The sequence below is a fragment of the Aythya marila genome (assembly GCF_965140915.1).
Source record: "Aythya marila genome assembly, chromosome: 6".
Lineage (NCBI taxonomy): Eukaryota > Metazoa > Chordata > Aves > Anseriformes > Anatidae > Aythya > Aythya marila.
In genome coordinates this window covers 32,985,665-33,005,664 of record NC_139047.1, presented here as the reverse complement: position 1 = coordinate 33,005,664, position 20,000 = coordinate 32,985,665, and the positions used below count along the sequence as shown (strand labels likewise).

The following is a 20,000-nucleotide window of genomic DNA, read 5'->3' as shown; positions in this document are numbered from 1 at the left end:
ACTTAGATGCTGAGCTTCTTGTTATTCTTCCTTCTTTCCAAGAGGTCCCATTATCATCATCATTAAATGTTTGTCATAACATGGCTTTTAGCATGTCCACTGTGTGATGCTAAGTCCTCGGAGCCCTTTATCACTGCTAAACAGAAGCTCAACAAAGCTCATGTGGCTGGGAAATGTGGTTTGTTGAAAGAAATCAGTCATGACACAGGCTCTTGGGTTGCCATAGGCTAGTGAGATGCTCATTGTGGGAGAAAAATGTAAGCCAGATGTTTTAGCTTGTAACTTTATGTCTGAGTCGGAGAGGGTGGGAGTTTAGTCTTCCCCGTGATGCTTCTTTGATGAGAAGTAGATTGGTGGGGATTTACTTACATTTTTTCTGTTCACGTTGTTCTATAATCTGGTTGTTAGAGCATCTCGGCTTGTGTTTTCACATCCAGTAGTGCAACAAAACACTGGGTGGCAAGAAAAAAAATAAAACCTGAACAAGGGAGTAATGCTCATCGTGTTTCGGATGGGAAAGAAAAGGATTTACTTCAAAGGCCCGTGGACTTGGGATTCAACGCCTAACCTGGATTCAGGGCTCCTGTTGGAGACACTGGGAGAGTTCTGGGGCCTGGGTTCTTGAAGTACTTGGTACCTGCAGCTAAACTCCTACATCCTGCTCCAGGAGATTTAAGCAGTGTGAAGATTCTCTTCTTGAGTGCTTCATTTCCTCTGCCTATGCCCTCCTGGCTCCTCGGGAGATATTTGTTAGGATGTTTGCTTTAAAATTGTCCGTGCTGCTTTGAGTATGTGAAATACCCGAGTCCAAGGAAAATGCATTGCAGAAGGAGGAAGAAGGTGAAGTTTGTTATGGTCTGTAACCTTCTCAGTTCACTTCTGCACAGATGTGTTTAACATGGAAGCTCTTGTTGTGTCTCTAGAGCTGAATTGCCAGAAGTTGTCTTCATCTCAGCTGCAGGATTTATTTTTAGATTATCTGGGCTCATGCCATTGAGTGCCTTAATATTTAAGGTGCAGTAGGAAGCTAGCAAGAAGGTGCAAGTTACTCTTAGGTGAGAAGCGCTGCAGGCGTGCTTTTGGAGTTCAGCATCAAAACTATGTTTTTAAAATTAAGATTCAGATCTTCTGTTCCGGGAATTTCAAAGTCCTTGTTCCAGGCAAAGTTCAGCATCGAGTATAGGATCACTTTTATGGTGTGAATGAGGCGAGTGACCTTTAGAAGAGGAGAGAGCAGCACAGTAGGAGCTTCTAGATACCTTCCCACTGCTTCAGCCGTTGACTCAAGTTTGTGTAGCATCAGCCACGTGTTTTTTGGTTGAAATCTAGCCTTGCCCATGTGGCGGCGTATTTTGTTTGTGGTGCTTACAGGTGGTGCCTGACAGCCAGCTGTTGGTTTCTCACATGCTGTTGGTATTTGGCTCGCCTGACTACAACACGTAGTTGCTGCACGGAGGAGAAGAATGAGGCTTGGGGGATTTCTGCAAGTGAAGGGCCTGGAGGCAGAGATGTTTCCCATCACCACTGCTTGAAAACATTTCTTTAGGGACCAGATCCTGATTAGTGGAGCCCCAGCCAGTCCTCTGCAGAGCAAGGCCATCAGGACTCAAATGTTGCAAAGAGACTGGTGTCGCTGGGGTCAGGTTTACAAGGGAAGGGGAGGGTGCTCAGTGCCTAACAGATGGGTTTGCAGAAGGATATCTTCCTAAGGGGTGTGGAGAATTTCAAGAGGTTGTTTTGAGTGCCTATTACCACGTGAAGTTCATTTTGCTGTCACAGAGCAGATGGTGTGGTGTTGGCTTGATCTTTTCTTCCTTTTTTGTTGTTATAATGTTTTTTTTTTTTTTTTCCTGGTATACTTTTTAAGAAGGAGGGCTAGTGGAAGAGTTTTTGTTGGTCTGGATGTGTTATGCTTTATTGTCAATGAGAGATTAATTAATTAATGAGAGATGTTTACCTCTCAGAAGTTCACAGCCTAACTTCACAGCCTAAGTTTCCTGCTGAGTTGGGAGAACTGGAAATTATTGCATTCTCTGTCTGTGAACATAGCAAGTAATATCGTGAGGAGGTGGCACCCATTTCTATTGCAGACCATACTTTGTTTTCAGTAAGGAGCAAGAATAAATCAATTTGAGCCTTCCTGGCTGTGGAAGGTGGATTTGGCCTTACAGCCTTGTGCTATTCTTCATCTTCCCATGACTGGCAGTGCTGCCACGGGAATGCTGCTGACCCTTTCTATTCCCTCAGCTCATGTCCGATGGTGGGTGGGGTGAGTCCTTGTTGTAAGCATTCGTGTTATAATTTGTGATGGGTTCTGTGATCCTGACAGGGTTTGAGCACCGGAATGAAATTACTCTCTCTTCTCCTCCAGGCATTTCACAGGTGGCTTCCATCCTTGCGTCCAGGTAGCACGAACGTCATCGTGACTGGCAAAGACAACCTAACGGGAAGCTTGATTAACATTATCAGCTTTGATCTCCTCAGCAAGATGGACAAACAACTCAAGAACACTTTCCAAGTAGTTATTATTGTAAGTAGTACACCGGAGTTTTGAAGTTAAATATACGTTGCAAGTCGTGTATCCTTCGTGTGGTACAGCAGAGAAGCGTGAGGCAGAGGTTTTTTAGGACTGAAACTATCTTGTAATTGTGGCTGTGATCACAGATCTCTTCAGGAGCAAAAGCAGTGGGATTTTATGAAACTTTTTTGATTCCTGAGGCTGTATTTTCTGCCTTAATGCTTAAGGTGCACCTTTGGCTCCATTGTGGTTGAGCGTGTCCCTTGCTGGAGAGCAAGGTGTGTTGTATCCATGTAATAGTCTTGGAGTTGTATCTTTTTGAGGGAAATGGACTTCAGGTTGACTTCAGTGTTTATCAAGTAAGCCAGATAACCTCTCAACACCACTTATGTGGGTAAAGCATCAAAAAAAAACCTCCCCTTGTTTGGATTCCACTGACAGTGTGCATTAAGCGTTCTTCAGTCACAAGTATCTTTGCTTTTGTAAATTAGTTTGAAATCCATTTTTTTCACCTTCCTAGGAGCCATGGTAAAAGGCATTTTTCTAGATTTCAGTTTGTAAAAATTCAAAACACGCAGTGTTTCAAATCCAGCTTGGATCAATAAAGACCAAAAGTGTCTACAAAGCTTCCTGTGTTTCGTGTTCTCAGGCTAGCTTTCAGTTAACAGATGCACCTGTCCCCGAAAATATAACCCTTGGAACATAACAGACCTTTTGTTTCTCAGCATCAGATGGGAATATGGAAGTTGTTGGGGGTGGGGGGTGTGGAGAGAGGGTTGGAGACGGAACTGCTCATGAGGGAACTGATTTTTTTTTTCCCCCCTTTTCTCCCCAAGCTACTCTCAGGGTGGAAGTGCAGATTATCTTACGTGGGCTGCTGCTTTCAGTAAAGGGACTCAGGCTACTGTAGGGCTACTACATTGGAACCTTTCACCAGCCCTGAGCTGGAAAATGTTCTTCCTGTGTTTATATGTTCAGATCTGGACACTCTGTAAGTTTTTACAGATGCTAGGAGCTCTACTGAGCGCTGAGGTTTCCTGCTTTTACTTCCGATATTCTTTTGCTGACTGGGGCCAGCAACGTAGCTTATTTGTTAATCAGGAGGGAGAGGACTGTGCCTGGGAGGCTAAGCAGTTGTATTGTCTTTACACGCATGGTTGCTTGCTCATCCAGACGTGGAAAGATGAGAATGTACCTTGGAGGGTGCCGATTAGATTTTGTGTCCAAGATCTGCTTTGCTATAGCAGAAGAAATGAAGCCTGTTTGGGGGTGATGGCTCAAGTAGGAGGCTGTTATCCACCTGGTGAGCCCTATCAGCAGAGCAGTTGGATCCTAATTAGATTTCTTTTTTCCTTGTTGTTTTCATTAACCCTTCAGTTAGGAAAGTAGCACTGTGTAGGCCTCCCTTGTTTGCTGCATTTAAAGGACACGCAGGGGCAAACGAGCACTGGTGGTGAAGATGATGTTCCTCTTTCTCCTCCCCTTTCCTCCTCCCCTCTGGTCACTTGCCTGTGATCATTTGAGATTTATGGCTTTAAGGTTTGATTTCCATTTCGTTTGTGTGCAACTGTGGGTTTGAATGTGGGAAGCCTGCTACTCCACGTGCTGCCTTCATGTTTAAAATTTGATGTGACTATGCCAGTGCTTGAAATTTCCCCTGGAAGGATAAGCTTCTAATATTTTAGATACCTGAGAACACTGGGAATTTGTCCTTTATCCTGCAGTTGGGCTATGGATCAGAGCTGTCTTCATTTCAATTCCTGTTTTGTTTCAGGATGAATCTCATTACCTAAAGAACGTAAAAACTGCACGATGTCGAGCTGCCATGCCTCTACTCAAGGTACGTATGCTGTGTGTCTAACATCCAGCAGCTAAGGCCAGATTTCTGAAACGTGCTGCTCTTTTTACCAGTTTAGGAGCCAGCTGCTGAATTCTGCTGTTGTACCAGTGGAAGTCCAAGTAACTGTTGATTCAAGAGCAAGATTTGTCTTTATCTTAGCCACTAATTTCAATACAAAAGTTAGATGGTAAAAAAATAACGAAAGAACTTCAGAAACTCCCTTGATCTAATTGTGGTACCGACGCTGATGTTTTATGGTGATGGGGAAAAAGGAAATGTCAAAATATACTGAATATACATGTATTAGTGGAGAGTAGAAAGAATATAGCCGTATCAACACAGCTTGCTCAGTGTAAAATCATAATCACTTACTACTTGGCACTCAGATTGCTGCTGTATATCAAAATGATGTTACCTAGGTCCCGTCCTTGGCTTTAGTTTTGGCCTTTGCTTTGTTACTGCAAGCTTCCAACGTATTTGTGTGGCTGGCATATGAGAGCACTCCTACTAGTTCTTTGCGTTTAACCAGCAGGAAACAGCAGAATGGGAGGTTAGCAAGACAAGTGGCCCCCAGAAGGGAAGGAATATTGAAGTATGTGATAGCAGGAGAAATGTAAATTTTAATTTCTGCCTGTTGGTGTCGAATCAAAGAATCAAATTGTCCCTGGTAGCCTCTAGGAGATTAAAGTTACCTGTAGCTTCTAGGCACTGCAGAGTCTGTACGTTAGAACAAGATAAATGCAGTGCTTTTTCAACAGCTATCTGTAAGTGTGCATAAAGAGAAGGTTTGATCTGTGATGGCTTTACAGCAACCGACTTTTATATGCAAGATTTTTAATGGCAGGTTAAAGGTGGTTGTACTTGGGTAACTTCTTCATTCTCTCTATAGGCCTGGCTCTTGTCTTCTCTTTGCTTTCAAATCACTTGAGGCTTTTAATGTTTGCAAACTCAGTAGGAGGTCCAATTTTACAAGCAGTTTTAAGTACAGTAGTTAAGTTTTATGTCTGAAAATGATGGAAAAATAACAATTTTTACCTCATTGTGGAATGCTCAGAAAGTTTTCTTCTCCTTTCCTACTTGTAGCTTTACAAGGATCACCTCATAAAAATTATTTGCAAGCTATAAGATATGAAAGATGGTACCTGTTAAATGGAGGCTAATTGTCTGTATGAACTTACTGAGAATGTACAGTTTTATGCTATCACATCACTGGTCTGACAGCGTTGCGATCTGCTGCTCCTGAAGCTGAATTTCACCCTTCTGAAAGCGTTACGGGTTTCATGTTCTCCTCATGCACTTTCTCACCCATGAACAGCATACAATAAGAAAGGACCAGAACCTTTAGAGGCACTTCTTGCTTGGTGTTCACATAAATTGCGTTTTCCTGTTTGACTACAACTTCTGGAGTGAGTATTTGCTGTAATAGCCACTCCTCTGCCCTCCTCGCTTTCCAACGTGTGTTTTGTTCTAAAACTAGTCCATTTGGCAGCTTTGTCCTCAGCTACCAGTGAGTGATGCTGAGCACATGACAGCGACGTTTCATTTGAAAGAACAACCAAGATGTGACAAGCCTTCGTGACCTGAATACTGGATTTAAAAGCTATCCTGTTGTCTGCAGAGTAAATAGTCAATGGGGTAAAAATGGGATTATTTTCAGTATCTGTTACAAGATACTTCAAAATTGTTGGATAAGAGGAACTGATAAAGTTGGCTGCAGTTTATTGTTGCTGGAAGTTTGAGAACTAAGGATGATATTCTTGCTCTTGCTTTCCTTACATTTAAAAGGAGCAGTAGTGAGTCTCTTAGAAGAGACCCAAAAAGCTGTATCCAAAGCAAGCCATTTAGAGGCACAGTGCACCTTGTACATCAGTCCCTACCTTGAGGGCTCAGTGCAAAGCCGTACCAGTGCTGTAACAAGAACCTGAGGAGTCAACTCATGCCTTGTCTAGGTGATCTAACTCCTGTTGGGAGCATACTACTCAAAAATTTCTTAAATTCTTAGTTACCTTTATTTTCTATGAGGTCCTCAACATCCTTAAGCATGAAAGCTTAGCCTTGTGCTGAAATTTGGGGAAAAGAAACAAACAAATGTGATCCTTTGTCCTTACTTGTTACAAAGATTTATGAGTCCATAATGGCACTGGATGGATCTAAATTAAAATATTCCCGTGCCTGAAATGTTTCTGTCCTTCCCATTGGTTCTTAATGAATTCCTTTCATCTTGGTAGAATCTGTTCCTGTGACTTCTCCATTTGAATAACAAGTAAAATATAAAAATTGTTGTGGGAGTTTAGACAGAACTGCACAATAACCAGATTAAATCAATACATTCATAATAAAGATGACTTACCTTGGGTATTAATTTTGAATCTGCCTTGTTAGACAGCCAAGCTGAATCTCTACCTTTGAAATATTTAACCCATGGTTACAGCATTTAAAGTCTCATTTTACTTTTAATATCTGACATTGATTATTTTTCAAAATGAAGTGGTATTTTTAACCACTCAGTTATAATTTATCATTCCCTGTTCTGTTGAATATATGGTAGGGTAAGCGTGGTCTGGAATTGTCAAGCAGAGCCCATGTATTAAACATGCGGCCTAAGTCTGTCAGTTGGGGACTTCTAGACATCTTCAAAACATTTAAAAAAGCAAACAACAACAACAAAACCCACCAAACAAACCTTTGAGTAGTATTCAAGATCGTTTACGACCTACTTAGTTGCTACCCTGGTGGAGATACAGGGAAGTTTTTTGCTTGAGGACAGTAGGCGAGCAGTAGCAGGCCCTGCTTTTGTCACCTTGCTCTCTTCTTTGGTCTCATGCCTCGGACTAAGTTCTCCTGGGCATACTGTCAGTACTTGTTCCCTTTACCTCTGTCCTACGTCTGCTTCCCATGGTGTTACATCTTCTGTATGCATTTTGTTCCTTTCGAGATCACACCAGCCCAGAGACATGAGGATTGACGAGGGAGTGTACATGCTACCAATATCCATAAAGCACCAAAGCCCGAAGGGAAGTAGAGAAAGAAGAAAACAAAATTTTTCACTGATCTGTGGAGGGATCTCTTGGGAACTTGGGTGAAAAGGATTCTACATCCTTCAACCAGCCAAAGTGCTGTGTTGTTTTTGTTCTGCAATTGCGTGGAGTATCACAAAGCAATGGAAACTGGGGAAGGTTCTGCTGGAATATGGATGAGTTTTTTTGTTTTTGGAGGCATGACAGTAAGTTTTCAGTGAAGAACAGCATCAGAAACTGAGAAACATAGTTGCATTTAATCAAAGATTCCAGTGGCATAAAATGGGCTTATTTTTGTTGTTCTCTGTATGTTCCCCCCCGACGTTTGGATAATATTACTCATGCAATTGTTTGTATTGAGCTGCTGCTCAGATTAAGAGCATGACACACATCCTGATCTGTGGAGGGTTAAAGGTCTTTGTTTCTATTACAGAAGTCCAAATGCATTGTGTAGCTGGAATACGATACTCTGGGCTGGTTTTAATAAAGAGATGCCTAAAAATAAGAAAGAGAATTAGATCAATGCTGAAGGTAGAAGGTGAGGAGGGAAGAGAAAAATCTCGCTGGTGGGAATAAATAGCTGCTTTCTTTAGGCATTACAAATCCACGTGGACTGGATAAAAAAAGCCTTTCCTTGCTCTCACCTGCTGAGAGGAAGAACTTCATCTTGAGATCACAGAAGCTGTGGAGGCATCTCCAGATCGGTTGGCACCTTCCAATTTCCCTTCCGTCTCGAAGTAGGGAGGTAGTGTAACTTGCTTCAGTCACAGTGATTTATCACTATCTGACACACATTCTCTTTCTGGGTGTCACTGAAGAATAGGGAAAGGCATATATATATTTTTGGAATGACCACTCTAGGATCATCTTATAAAATGCAGAGCACTACCTGACCCAGGTACAGAAATAGACTCCCCAAAACAGCTGCAGCCCTTTCCCTTTATCAAATCTTCTATTTTATGTATTATCCCTATTATATTATGGCCACTCTCAGATTTTTCATTTCACAAGATAATGCATTCTTATGCTAAGCAGCTCAAAATTACAAAGTAAGCAAAAATTGGGGACACGAGTAATTGTATAGCCAGAACCAGCCATACTTTTATGTTTAAAAAAAAAAGTCTGTCAGCCTGTTAGCATATGGCAGAGCTCATGCTGTGAAATTCATTTAAAACAGAGACAGTCATTGTATGTTAATGAGGCTCTTTGCATGTTCTCTTACTTCTTTGTGGCATAACGCTCCCCAGCACCCCCTAATCACTCCCCTTCCAGTCAGCTGGGTGCTGGGTTTTGAAAGTGCCGTCAGGGTTAATAAATTCCCCTTTGACTTTCAAAAGTAATTTTTTTTGTAAATGTTATCACAGCTGTGGAATTAATTCTTGCTGCTGTTCTGTGTGTGTGCAGGTGTGATGCTACAATTAGGTGACTTAGTAAATGAGGGCTACAGAAGAGGTGTCACCTTTTCAAGTCATCGTCAGAGTTCCTTAAAGCAGTTTCATAAGAAAGTAGCTGTAAGAATAGTCACAGGGACACGAGAGAGAGGAGGGCTCCTGTCGAAGATTTATTTTCATACCTAAACGCAAACAAGTAGCTGAAGTGTCAGTGGAGATGCGTATCAGTTGCTGACAGCTCTGTTTTTGCTGGAAAATCCTCGCTGCTCGCTGCGCTCGTATTTTCTGTGCTGTTGATCCATGTTGTCCTGATAGACCTTGTAAGAAAGAGGGTAAGCACTCACTTTTGACACCACAGAAGGTTCATCAGAAAACAAGAATAAGCAGTGATCAGCAGAGACTTCTCTACAGGAGCAAATCTCTGTTGGCATCTATTCAAAATGAGTTGCCAGTAGCAAAAGAAACGTGAATCAAAGCTGTTGCTTTCATCCAGAATTTAAGAAAGTCTTCAACACTTGAAACCTCTTCAGCTTAGGATTTTTCTTCCCTCTCTTAGGCTTCTTCTGTCATGGATTTTAAAACTGAAGGGAATTATTGGGATAATGAGTCAGACCACCTATGTTCTACTTCTGGAACTAATTTCTGCACGTTCTTAGCAGCTGTTGCTTAGGTTGTACCTCTCTTTTCTTTCTTTTTTTTTTTTTGTGGTGGTTCTTGTTTTTGTTTGTTTACTTGATTTTTAAAATGGTTGATTAAGGGTTGTGATACCTAATCGCTAGTAAGCACTTGCAGTGGCTAGAAACTATCTCTGTTCAAAATTACGTTGCACACAAAAGCAGCAATTGGACAAGTTTAAAAATCAGATAACCTGTAACTTTATCATTCCCTCTCTTGGTACCTTTTTTTGGGATTGGAGAAGGAGCAAGGAGCCCAGCTGACTTCACTACTGGGGAATTAGTGTTCCAACCTGGTCTTCCGTAGCTCCTGAGGAGCCCCCTCCAAGGAGGGGGAGTTTGGGGAATGGTGTAAGACCTCTCAACACAGTTGATTTTACGTTACGTTTAGCATGTCCTGGGCTTGCTTTGAATGCACATTGCTTGGAAGTGTCCCAGCAGTGCTGTTAACTCCTCAGTTAACTCCTCAAAGTGTCAGTTAACTCCTCAAAGGCTTCTGCAAAGCACTGGATATGGTCTAGGTTTTGCTTGGTTGTCCTCCACTGTTACCTTCGTTTTGAAAACTGACCCAATTTCTGTTTTATCACTTTGTTGCCTCATGGGATTTGAAATCTTTGGGTTCTCTCACCCATACCCCCTTTGAGCAGGACAGGGACCTTTGTCTTGTGTGAACTAACACTTAAACTTCTGACATGTCTAAAGGTTAGACACCTCCTCTTATTTAGTTCGATAAACATCCTGCTTTTTAAAAATGTTTGTGCGAACTGTCTGATCCTTTTGGTGACTGCATTGCCTTCTGACATGTTTAATAGGGCTGGAGGGAGAAGGCAAGCCCCACCTTCATTACAACCTATATCTATACATCTGATAGAGTCCTGAAATTAATTTCCGGTAGCTGAGCTGTGAACTTTTTCCACCAGATTTTGGTTGGTGAGTGGATGAATCAGCTGAATAGATTTGGGTGACTGGTAGATCTCGGTGAAACGATAAAAGAATTTCATTTTCTTTTTCATTTAAATGTGAATGAGCTGTTGGTACAGATGTCACTCAAGAATCCCTTTTGTTATTTTAATGAACCTGCTTTAAACCATGCAGGAAATTACAGGGCATTTGTAATTTAACTACTATAGGTGAATTTACAGCAGGAGAAATTCATCTCTCGCATCTAATAATAGAATTAGATAATACTGGACATAAGAGGCTAGAAATGCATCTTGGAGGCATTTGTTTGTGGTATAATTTTCCCTCAATTTTGGGAGCACCTACTTTAGATACCGTGTGAGGCTTGTTTGTCTGTTCCCCTCCCGTATCAGATACAAAGCTTTTTTTTTTTTTTTTTTTTTTTTTTTTTTTTTTTTTTTTTTTTTACAGTATTCTTATGTGACTTTTGCCATGGCTGCTAGGTAGACATCTTCTGGCCTTTCTTCATCGTCTATCTCTTCTTGCTAATAGAACTTAAAAAGAAAAAAAAAATCAAAAAGAAAAAAACAACTAACAGACTGAAAAATCCTACTTCTTTAGATGCCTTCTGCTTTTGTGAGCAAGACGGTCTGTTTATGGCATGGTTTATTCCAAGAGGATTTATTCTGGAGGTGAGGATGTACCTGCGAGGGGTGTGTGTGTCATGCTCCTGTGGCGTCTGGTGCCGAATGAAATCTTGTGCCAGGCGTAAGGCATCAACGTGCCTTGTGCCTAAATGCAAATTTGGAAAGTACTGTCATAAAAATTGATGTCCCCTTCCCTTCCAGCATGTGGATGATGAATAAGACGTGCTGCAGGCTGTCCTGCTTTGGAAGGTGAAACACCCTTCCATTTAGGGTGCCTGAACGATGGCTTTTGGGGCCGGGGATGACTTCTTAGCAGGTGCTGCCTCTCTCGTGAGCTGTCTGATAAGAGATGTTCCACTTTGCTTTCCCAGGCGGCCAGGAGAGTGATCTTGCTTTCGGGAACCCCTGCCATGTCCCGGCCTATGGAGCTCTACACGCAGATCGCGGCTGTCCAGCCAGGCTTCTTCCCTCAGTTCCACACCTTCGGGCTCCGCTACTGCGATGCGAAGCAGGTACTTCAGTGAGACTCTTCAGACAGCATTTTGCTTTATTGTTTTGTTTTCTTAAACTGCAGTAGTGTGTTTTTTTTTCTCTCCCTCCTTTCCCTCTATGATATTATGTGCTCTTTTTGAGAAGGTCTCACTCCAAAGTAATATTTTGAAAGCTCTCAGCCTTAGAAACGGTAGGTGCTGCAAATAAATCGTAGGCCTGAGATATGGAGGCAGTAAAGCTTCTTGTCAAAAGCTGCCCTGGAAGGGCACAGAAATAAAAAGCTAAAAACAGAATTGGCCTTAGTGTGGGGAAAGGAGCCTGTTCTGACAAGAATTTGACGACAGCTTTAAATGGGCAGAGTGGCTGTGGGCCTTTTAAGCAGCTCTAGGATTGGGCCAATTGATTGAAAAACAGTCTCTGGTCTGGCTTAGTGACTGTTCTAACAACGTGAGGCTTCTGTTGCTTAGGATTTTGGATTTCATGCCTCCAGCTAGGTAAAAAAATTAAGACTTAGAGTCTGTATTCCACCTCTTCCAATTCAGGAAATGGATGTGGTGCCCAACAAAACTTGGAAATAAATTAATTTATCTTATCTGGAAGTGTTTTTCTCTTCTAGGAGTACTTCTAAGAATACTTCTCTTATCCCTGGAAGTGTTCAAGGCCAGGAGATGAGGCTTTGAGCAACCTGGTGTAGTAGGAGGTGTCCCTGCCCATGGCAGGGGAGTTAGGGGAGTTAGAATGATCTTTATGGTCCCTTCCAACCCAAACCAAGTTCATACAGATTATATATACATACAGAGAGAGAGAGAGAATGAGAACATAACAGCATTCATGTTAGCAAAGCTCTGCTTTCATGGCAGAGGATTGGAACTTCTAATTTCTCCATCCATAGTAAGAGTTGGATGGGAGGCAGAAGGCTGCAATTTCTACTGAGTTTCATTATCTTTGCTGAGAGATCCCTGTCTGAGCAGTGTCCAGTGTGCTTTTTAGAGGGAAATGAAAAGATGCAGTTTAATCTTGTTGGCTTTCTGCAGTAAAAGGGAGGGTGAATTGTGAGTGTAAATAGGTTTGGAGTTTCATAAACCCTTTGAGGGTAAAGTTCTGCATGACTTGCTGTTGCTTCAATTACAAGGCATATGGACCTCAGGTAAGATGTGGAATTGGATAAAAGAAATAAAATTGTTCTGCACGATCCAGGTTGTACCAATGTATTCTGTATAAATGAGTTTTCAGCCTACAATGGAACTCAGCATGGAGGTCACAGTCTGTATCAGCTCCCCTTCAGAGCCTCTGCAGGGTTTCTAGTCCAATTTTGTTTTTGTTTGACCCGCCTCTACTAGACAGTTGGATGTTACTGGTCTTCTCAGTGCTCACCTGGGACTTCTGCTACAGTTAGTGGCAGTAAATGATACCGTGAACCTAGAAGGAATTTGCTTATTTAGACCAGAAGTGGGACTGCTGGAAACGAAGAGATGTGGATAGTATTTGAAAATAAAAGTAGGACTGCTGCATTTTAGGTTGCTGAAAATCCACTCAGCTCTGAGTAAACTAAAAGGTGTTTTGATGATTGTAGTGTTTCCCTCATGGTTGCAGTGTGTCCCTCATGTTTGTTTTTGCAGCTCTAACCTGCGATTGTGTTAAGAGTTACAAGCTCTCTGAAAAAATGTTGTGGTACTTTTGCTGGTGTTACTCAAATAGGTTCTTCCTTCTGCCCTGAAAGTGGCTGCATTGTAAGCGGGGTGGAGTGGCACAAAACCAGGGAGGTTTTGCAAAGCTTTTGGAGATCTGTCAGGATGAAAGGTACTCTGTAAAAATATTTTGGTGTTAATTGTAAATCTGGTTGCATTAGAAGATTAATGAAAAATTGACAAACCTGAACCATTCGATGTAAAACCAAAACCTGACAACTTTCTGTTTGAAGAGAATAGATTTCGTGACAGAAAATTGCAGATACCTGGCAGATGTGATTAGGAAGGATATAAAATAAAAGTTTGTCACTTTGCAATTCAACCTCCCAGCATCTATACTCTTAAAAAATGCAGCAAGTGAAATGTCACCTGCTTATTTACAAAATAGCTCAAGTCTGTTTCCCAAAATACATGCTGTGAATTCATTTTTCAAACTGGGTGATGTTGGCAAATATTAAATAATTTCTATCTGAGCACATGCTCTGAATTTGTAAGAGTTTGGCAGCGTCTGCTAACGCTGTAATAAGTTTACTGACTCATGTAAGATGCTGTAACACTTTGGTAAGAAAATCACAGTTGGATGCATTTGTTCTGGAATGTTATGGATCAAAGCCAGATGTGTATTTTGGCAAAATAATTGTCCTTTTTTCTCTCTTTTTTTTCATCCCAGTGCATACTAAAATGTATTTTAATAATTCCAAGAAATAATTCTCATCACCTAGGTGCAGCACAGAACCAGAATGTTTCCTTGTTTGCAAATTGTTCCAGCAGCACGGTCACCTTATAGGAGCATACTGCTGGGATTCTGCCTGGCTGTACTTCAGTATGACAGCAGAGAGTGTCTTGGCTCCGTTTCTGCCCTGTTCTTTCAGTCAGAGTGATGTTACTCTTCGGAAATGAATTGTGCTACGTGGCTGCAAAATACACGCATCGCTTGTTTGGTAGGGAAATGGAAAGGGGACTAACGTGGGTTGCATGAGTAGAATGAGCCTGCGGGAGGTGTCCAGGTCCCAGAGCAGGTCTTGCTCAGCAGCCTCAGCGTTGGTTCCTGCTCCTTCACTGGCAGAGCGCTGAGCAGTGTGACCAGGGAGCTTATTGCACTGGGTGCAGCACCAGGTCCTTCTTGGGTCAGCACATCTGCTCTGCTGAGCCCGAAGCCTTGAAGGCAGGAAAGGGGAGCAAAGAGACTGGGGCTCAGCCCTGTCAGCTTTCACGCAGCACCTGCCTACAGCTAATAAACCCAGCTAGACTCGAGCCAGCTTTTCGTGGACCTGAGGGACCTGCATTGCACTCCTGGCTTCAGGGAAGCAGAGCAGGAATACCCACGTTGGCTTCTTGAGGGCTTGGCTTAGATCCAGGTGGGTTTATTACCTCTAGCTCTACACCGCGGTGCTGTTCTCAGAGCCAAATTCTCTGCTCTATGGGACCCAGTCTGGCTTTGTATCAGGGTTTTGAATTATTTCTAGCTTTAATGAACCAACTACAGATAATCAGAAGGCACCATCATTATGTAGGAATAGATTAAGTCAAATGAGTTTTAATGATGACCATAGGTGCCAGAAACCGTAGTTAGTTGATGGTTCACAGCACTACAATATGGCCACAGAATGGCAGATTGTCCTGTTCAGTCTCTACGTGAAGTAGGACTATTCTCTTCCAGATACCACAGTGGTCTTAATTGCCTGTGACCGGTTTGATTCCTCCTCGTTCTGTCTCAAAGCATGTTCTCACCCCTGTTCCACCAAAGCACTATCCGTTCATACAGTCAGTGCAGTGCTCAACCATGTGTCTGGGATGATTTTTCTTATTTTGGTCTCCTCCATTCTACAGAAGGATAGAGGTTGCAGTGAACACTTGAGAGCTTTTTCCTATTTTATTCCATTTCCTTGTCGTAGCAGCTCTCTCTTGGGGAAGGCAAATAAAGGAAATACAGATTTTTTTTATTTTTTTTTCCCGGTTAAATTTATTTTAGCAATTCAAGTGGTACAATTAGAACAGAGCAGCAGATCAAAGGGGTTCGTGCTGAGGCTCCCCACATTTCTGTTACAGGCCATCGAGGAGTTTATAGGTACAAATGTGTAGGGGCTGCTTGCTTGGGATTGTTTGAAGATCAGAACTTGTACTTCTTGGTGACGCTGCTAGCAAGACTTGGAATCAGAGCTGTGACGAAGATTTTCCCCCCACTTGGCTTTCAATATTATAGTAGCTGTATTTCATACACTTAACTTGTGAAACTTCAGCAAAAAGATTGCTCTTTATCCTTTAAGTCATTTTAAAAACGTTATTGGTCTCCTGTCCAAACCCAAGTAGCCTTCTCTTGTTGGGTGGGTTTGTACCCTTCTGTTTTACCACCAATTTTACCAAATCTCTCTTCCTACTGATCGCCGAGTTCTCTCTTTATCCGTTTTCTCTGGAAGTTTATTCCACCTGCAGACCAGGAGGGTCAGTCTCTTGAGTTTGATGCTCATAACTGCTTTGGTCTTTCCCAGATGCCGTGGGGTTGGGACTACTCTGGATCATCCAATTTAGCCGAACTGAAAATTTTACTGGAAGAATCCATCATGATACGACGTCTTAAATCAGATGTGCTTTCCCAGCTTCCAGCAAAGCAACGCAAAATGGTTGTGGTGTCTCCCGAAGGCATTAATGCAAAGACCAAAGCTGCCTTGGCAGTTGAAGCAAAGAAGATGGCCAAAGGATATGGAAATGTAAGTCAGAAACTATTTTCATGATGCAGCATTGGTATTTCAGGTGCCTTTATTTTTCAGATGAGGAGATTTTTTTTTTTATTTTTTTTTTGTTAAATCAAATTAAAAACATCAGTGGAAAAGCAGTGTCCTGTGTTTCAAAGAAAGTCAGAGCCACACCTCATGTCATGGCACAGTGGAAGACTGTTCAAGGCACGGTTTTAAACAACACAAAACAGATCTGGTTTTTGTTCCTTTTAAGTGGTCTGCTTTATCCCTTTGTGTCAAATACCATTTATTCTCTTTCTTCTTGTTAGTCCCCTCTAATTGTCTATTTACTCTTCTGTCTTGCCTTATAATTCCATTCAGCGTACAAACACAGCCTTGTTGAAGCTGAGTTGCAGAGTACAGCAGTAGCCAAAAATGTAAAGACTGGATTTTTGCAATTTTTTCTTCTATGGATGGCAAAAGCATTTTCTAGATGCCTAGATTCTTAATACAGTTCTGTAATAACCTGGGAGTTTTTCCTTGCCATTTTAGTTGGGAAGTGCTTTATCAACTCAAACTGCGTTTGTCTTATGCTTGTCATTCCACTTGTAGGAGTTGAGTGGGAGATAGGAATGGAGGTGTCAGAAGTAGGAGTGTGAGTATCTGCCATGCCCAGTGGCGTGTAGACTTCCCCCTCCAATCCCCTTTTGTTTTACGGTTTTAGGCTGATATATTTTTTTTGCTAGCAAAGTGTATATGGGCAGCAACAGACATTGCAAATCTGTAAGCAAGAAGGTAGAAAAGCCATTTCTTGGACTCAAATTTATTTTTCTCTCCCTCTGCAGAAACAACAGGAGAAAGAAGCTCTTCTCCTCTTCTACAACAGAACAGCAGAAGCTAAAATCCACTCAGTCGTGTAAGCTGCATGTCACTGCTTCATTCTTGCCTAGTAAAATGTGTTTTTTCCGCTGAGAACAGGAAAATGGTGCCTTAGAGATAACAGTGCAGGGACATGAAGCATAGCCTCAAGCCAGCTTAAAAAAAAAATAAAATTGATTTTAATTACAATGCACTAAACATTTTCTTCTCTTAGAATTCCTAGGCTGAACAAGTCTTCTGATTTCATTCCAGATACGGTTCTAAACTCTGTCATTTGAACTGTCTGAAATTACTTGGTGTTTGGGACTTGGATCAAGCTCCCCGCTCCAGACCCTATTTCAATTTAAGGAGGGGTGGAGTAATGAAACTAAAAGTATCAACAGAATTTGAGAAAACAAATACTGCAGTAGTACTGCAGCAAGAGCCCTGAGCCAAAAAGCTTATGAGATGGTCTGAGCTTTAGTTATACTGTTCTCTGAGGGTGTCACAGCCCCTACTGTTGGCACTTCCACAGCGCTCACATGGGACCTCAGTAGCAAAAGTTTTCTCTCACAGATGTGCTTTTAACTGTCTTCTGTAGGAATAATTCCCTTCTATGACTTTCCATGCCCTTTCATCCTTAGCCTTTCTGCTGGGACTGCAAAGGAGTTGCTTTAGGCCATTTAACATGACTTTTTAATAAGCATGCTAAGAACATGAAAACAGTTTACTTTTCCACAGCCCTCTGAACGCGAGGACCAACTAATGTGCACTGATTTCACAATCTCAGACCTTGCTGCAAAATCTGTCTGTTTGGCACAGAACTGCACTTCAGAGTCCCAGCTCTCATTTCTGTAGAGGACTTTCTTCCTTTTGTGTTAGTGAACAGTTAGTAGAGTTTCTTCCTTTTATATTCAGTTGCAAGTGTGAACTGAATACAAAACCATGAAGTGTTTACTTGACTCTACAGGCACTGAGAAGTAGGAGCTAGTCCACTTTTTTCTAGGGTTTAGCAGCATTTAAAGTATCAGACATTACAAGGTGCTAATGTACAGTTCCATCTAGCTAATGGTGCTGTCATATGAACATTAGCACCTCCCATTCCTTACCCCTGATGACAGTTTTCATTGCCACTCTGCGGAGTCACTGAAATGACTAACCACTTTGTAACTGGGTGTATGGGGGTGAGCTATAAAATAATTGTGATTTGTTGGCATCTGGTTGCTACACTGAATGTTCACTTTGATATTTTACTTTAAAACCCAGTAATCCCGCTCTGAGATTTCTTTCTTAGCTGATATTCTGTAATTGGGATCTGAACATGACAGAATCCAGGGAGCTGGCTGCAAAGCATTGATCCATCTTCGTATGGTGCTGGAAATCCTGCTTGGTGTTGTCTGCCAGTTGCTGCTGGCCTAAGCTGTCTTTTATTTAGCAAAGAACTTGGTATTCCTGGTCGTGCAACAACTTTGCCATTCCAAAGAAAAGAAGGCATTTGTATAATCTACTCTGAAGGCTGTTGCTATATTTACTTACAAATTTTAGGATTTTAGATGTTTTTCGAGCTCTAGTTTCTAGTTGACCTAGTTGTATCACAAGTTACTAGATAGACATGTGTTCGGTACTCAGCTGGTATGCATGTGATTACTCCATGGCAAATGCCAGACGTTTTGATTTAATTAACACTGTTTAACTGGATTTGAACCAAATCTAGTTGCCTTTCATTTGTCATTAGCCTTTATGCATACGGATGCTTCCTGGAAATAGCTGATGTATATAGGTTAAGCTGTAGTAAATATTAATATGAACCCTTACAAGAAAAAGGTTTTTACCATATCCTCATGCATGCATTTAGACACCTATTGTTCTAAAATAAAAACAATCCGAAGTAAACACTGTGTACAGATTAGTTTAATGTATTGTGATCGTGCAAAAGTCAGAAATACAGAAGGCTGGATGGACTAGTCAAAACGTACAGGCGATTCCTGTTCCTTGGTTTGGGGTGTCATGATTAAGGTAGGATGCAATAAATTGATTCTCAGTGATATACAAGTACAAATGTAGGCAGCTGTCCAGCTGGGATGAAGAAAAATGAGTGGATTTTCGTGTTATATCTCTTTCAATCTGTAGGAGACTTGACTTGCTACTTGCATTTTACTGCAGCGCTTTATGCTAACCTATTTCCTAGTTTCTGTAGGATGAAAAGTTTCTTTAAAATCTGGTTTGGGCAAAGTCTGTATTATCTTAGCACATAATTCATGTTTTTTCTCTTTCATATAGAGAATACATCTTGGAGTTACTAGAAAGTGGAAAAGATAAATTCCTGGTGTTTGCTCATCACAAGATAATGCTGGATGCAATAGTTGAAGAGCTGGAGAAGAAAGTAAGTAACAACTGAGTTTTCTTAACTTTATCACTATTCCAGCTTCACAGCTGCTTAAGAGCTCCCCAGAGTTACGGCTGGTCAGCTGGTTTATTAAAGTTAGGGGCAGAGATGATTTCTACTTGCTGTGCTTCTGAATGTGCCCTTCACCAAGGGAGCTGAGCTGTTGGAGGAGTGCAGCATGGGATGCACTTCGTATTAGCTGAATGGCTTTTGTTGTATTCAGTGTTCTTCACTGATCTCCATCATCTGCCCTGGAGCTCGTGAATTACAGCCCTGCCTCATCCAAGTTTATCATCCCTCTCCTGAGGAGCAACTGAGATATGTAAGATCCCATCTCCTTCCATTGTAAACAGAGGAAGACTTGAGGCTGGAAAGGCTGTAACATCAGCGTGCAGATAATATCCTGCTTTTTGCTAAGCTGCTTCTCTTTCCACTGTACCTGAGTTGCCAGCTGGTTGCTGTCCTTCCTGTTGCTCCGGATCAGTGTGGGAGCAATGGACAGGAGCGAGGCAGATGTTGTTGACAGAGGGGAAGAACATTACACGCTGAGCTACAGTGCCTTGAAATGGTGACAGGTTTTAAAAAGACAGCAGTTGCATTTTTAACTTTCTTGGTTCTGGCATGGGGAAGGGAAACGGAATCCACTAAAATATGGGGGGAGAAGACAGGAAAGGGGACACAAGGCTGCGAAGTACTATCTTCTTTCTCTTTCTCTGCCTTTTCTCAGCGTGTTGAATATATCCGCATTGATGGCTCCACCTCTTCAGCTGAGCGGCAGTCTCTGTGCCAGAAGTTCCAGTTGTCAGAGAAGCAGGCGGTGGCCGTTCTGTCCCTCACTGCCGCAAACATGGGCCTGACGTTGTCTGCTGCGGACCTGGTGGTGTTTGCAGAGCTCTTCTGGAATCCAGGGGTAC

General features: G+C 41.9%; 1 protein-coding gene across 3 annotated transcripts in view; it reads left to right on the top strand.

The window, feature by feature from the left end:
- The window catches only part of SMARCAL1 (SNF2 related chromatin remodeling annealing helicase 1), a 33,360-nt gene that overhangs the window by 10,029 nt on the left and 3,331 nt on the right, over positions 1 to 20,000 (top strand). For all 3 annotated transcript variants that reach the window (XM_082763339.1, XM_082763337.1, XM_082763338.1), the window contains 7 exons: positions 2,372 to 2,530; positions 4,293 to 4,358; positions 11,359 to 11,499; positions 15,657 to 15,875; positions 16,688 to 16,758; positions 18,981 to 19,083; positions 19,814 to 19,996. In XM_082763339.1, the coding sequence (XP_082619465.1) occupies positions 2,372 to 2,530; positions 4,293 to 4,358; positions 11,359 to 11,499; positions 15,657 to 15,875; positions 16,688 to 16,758; positions 18,981 to 19,083; positions 19,814 to 19,996 (942 nt within the window). The remainder of the gene's footprint in view (positions 1 to 2,371; positions 2,531 to 4,292; positions 4,359 to 11,358; positions 11,500 to 15,656; positions 15,876 to 16,687; positions 16,759 to 18,980; positions 19,084 to 19,813; positions 19,997 to 20,000) is intronic.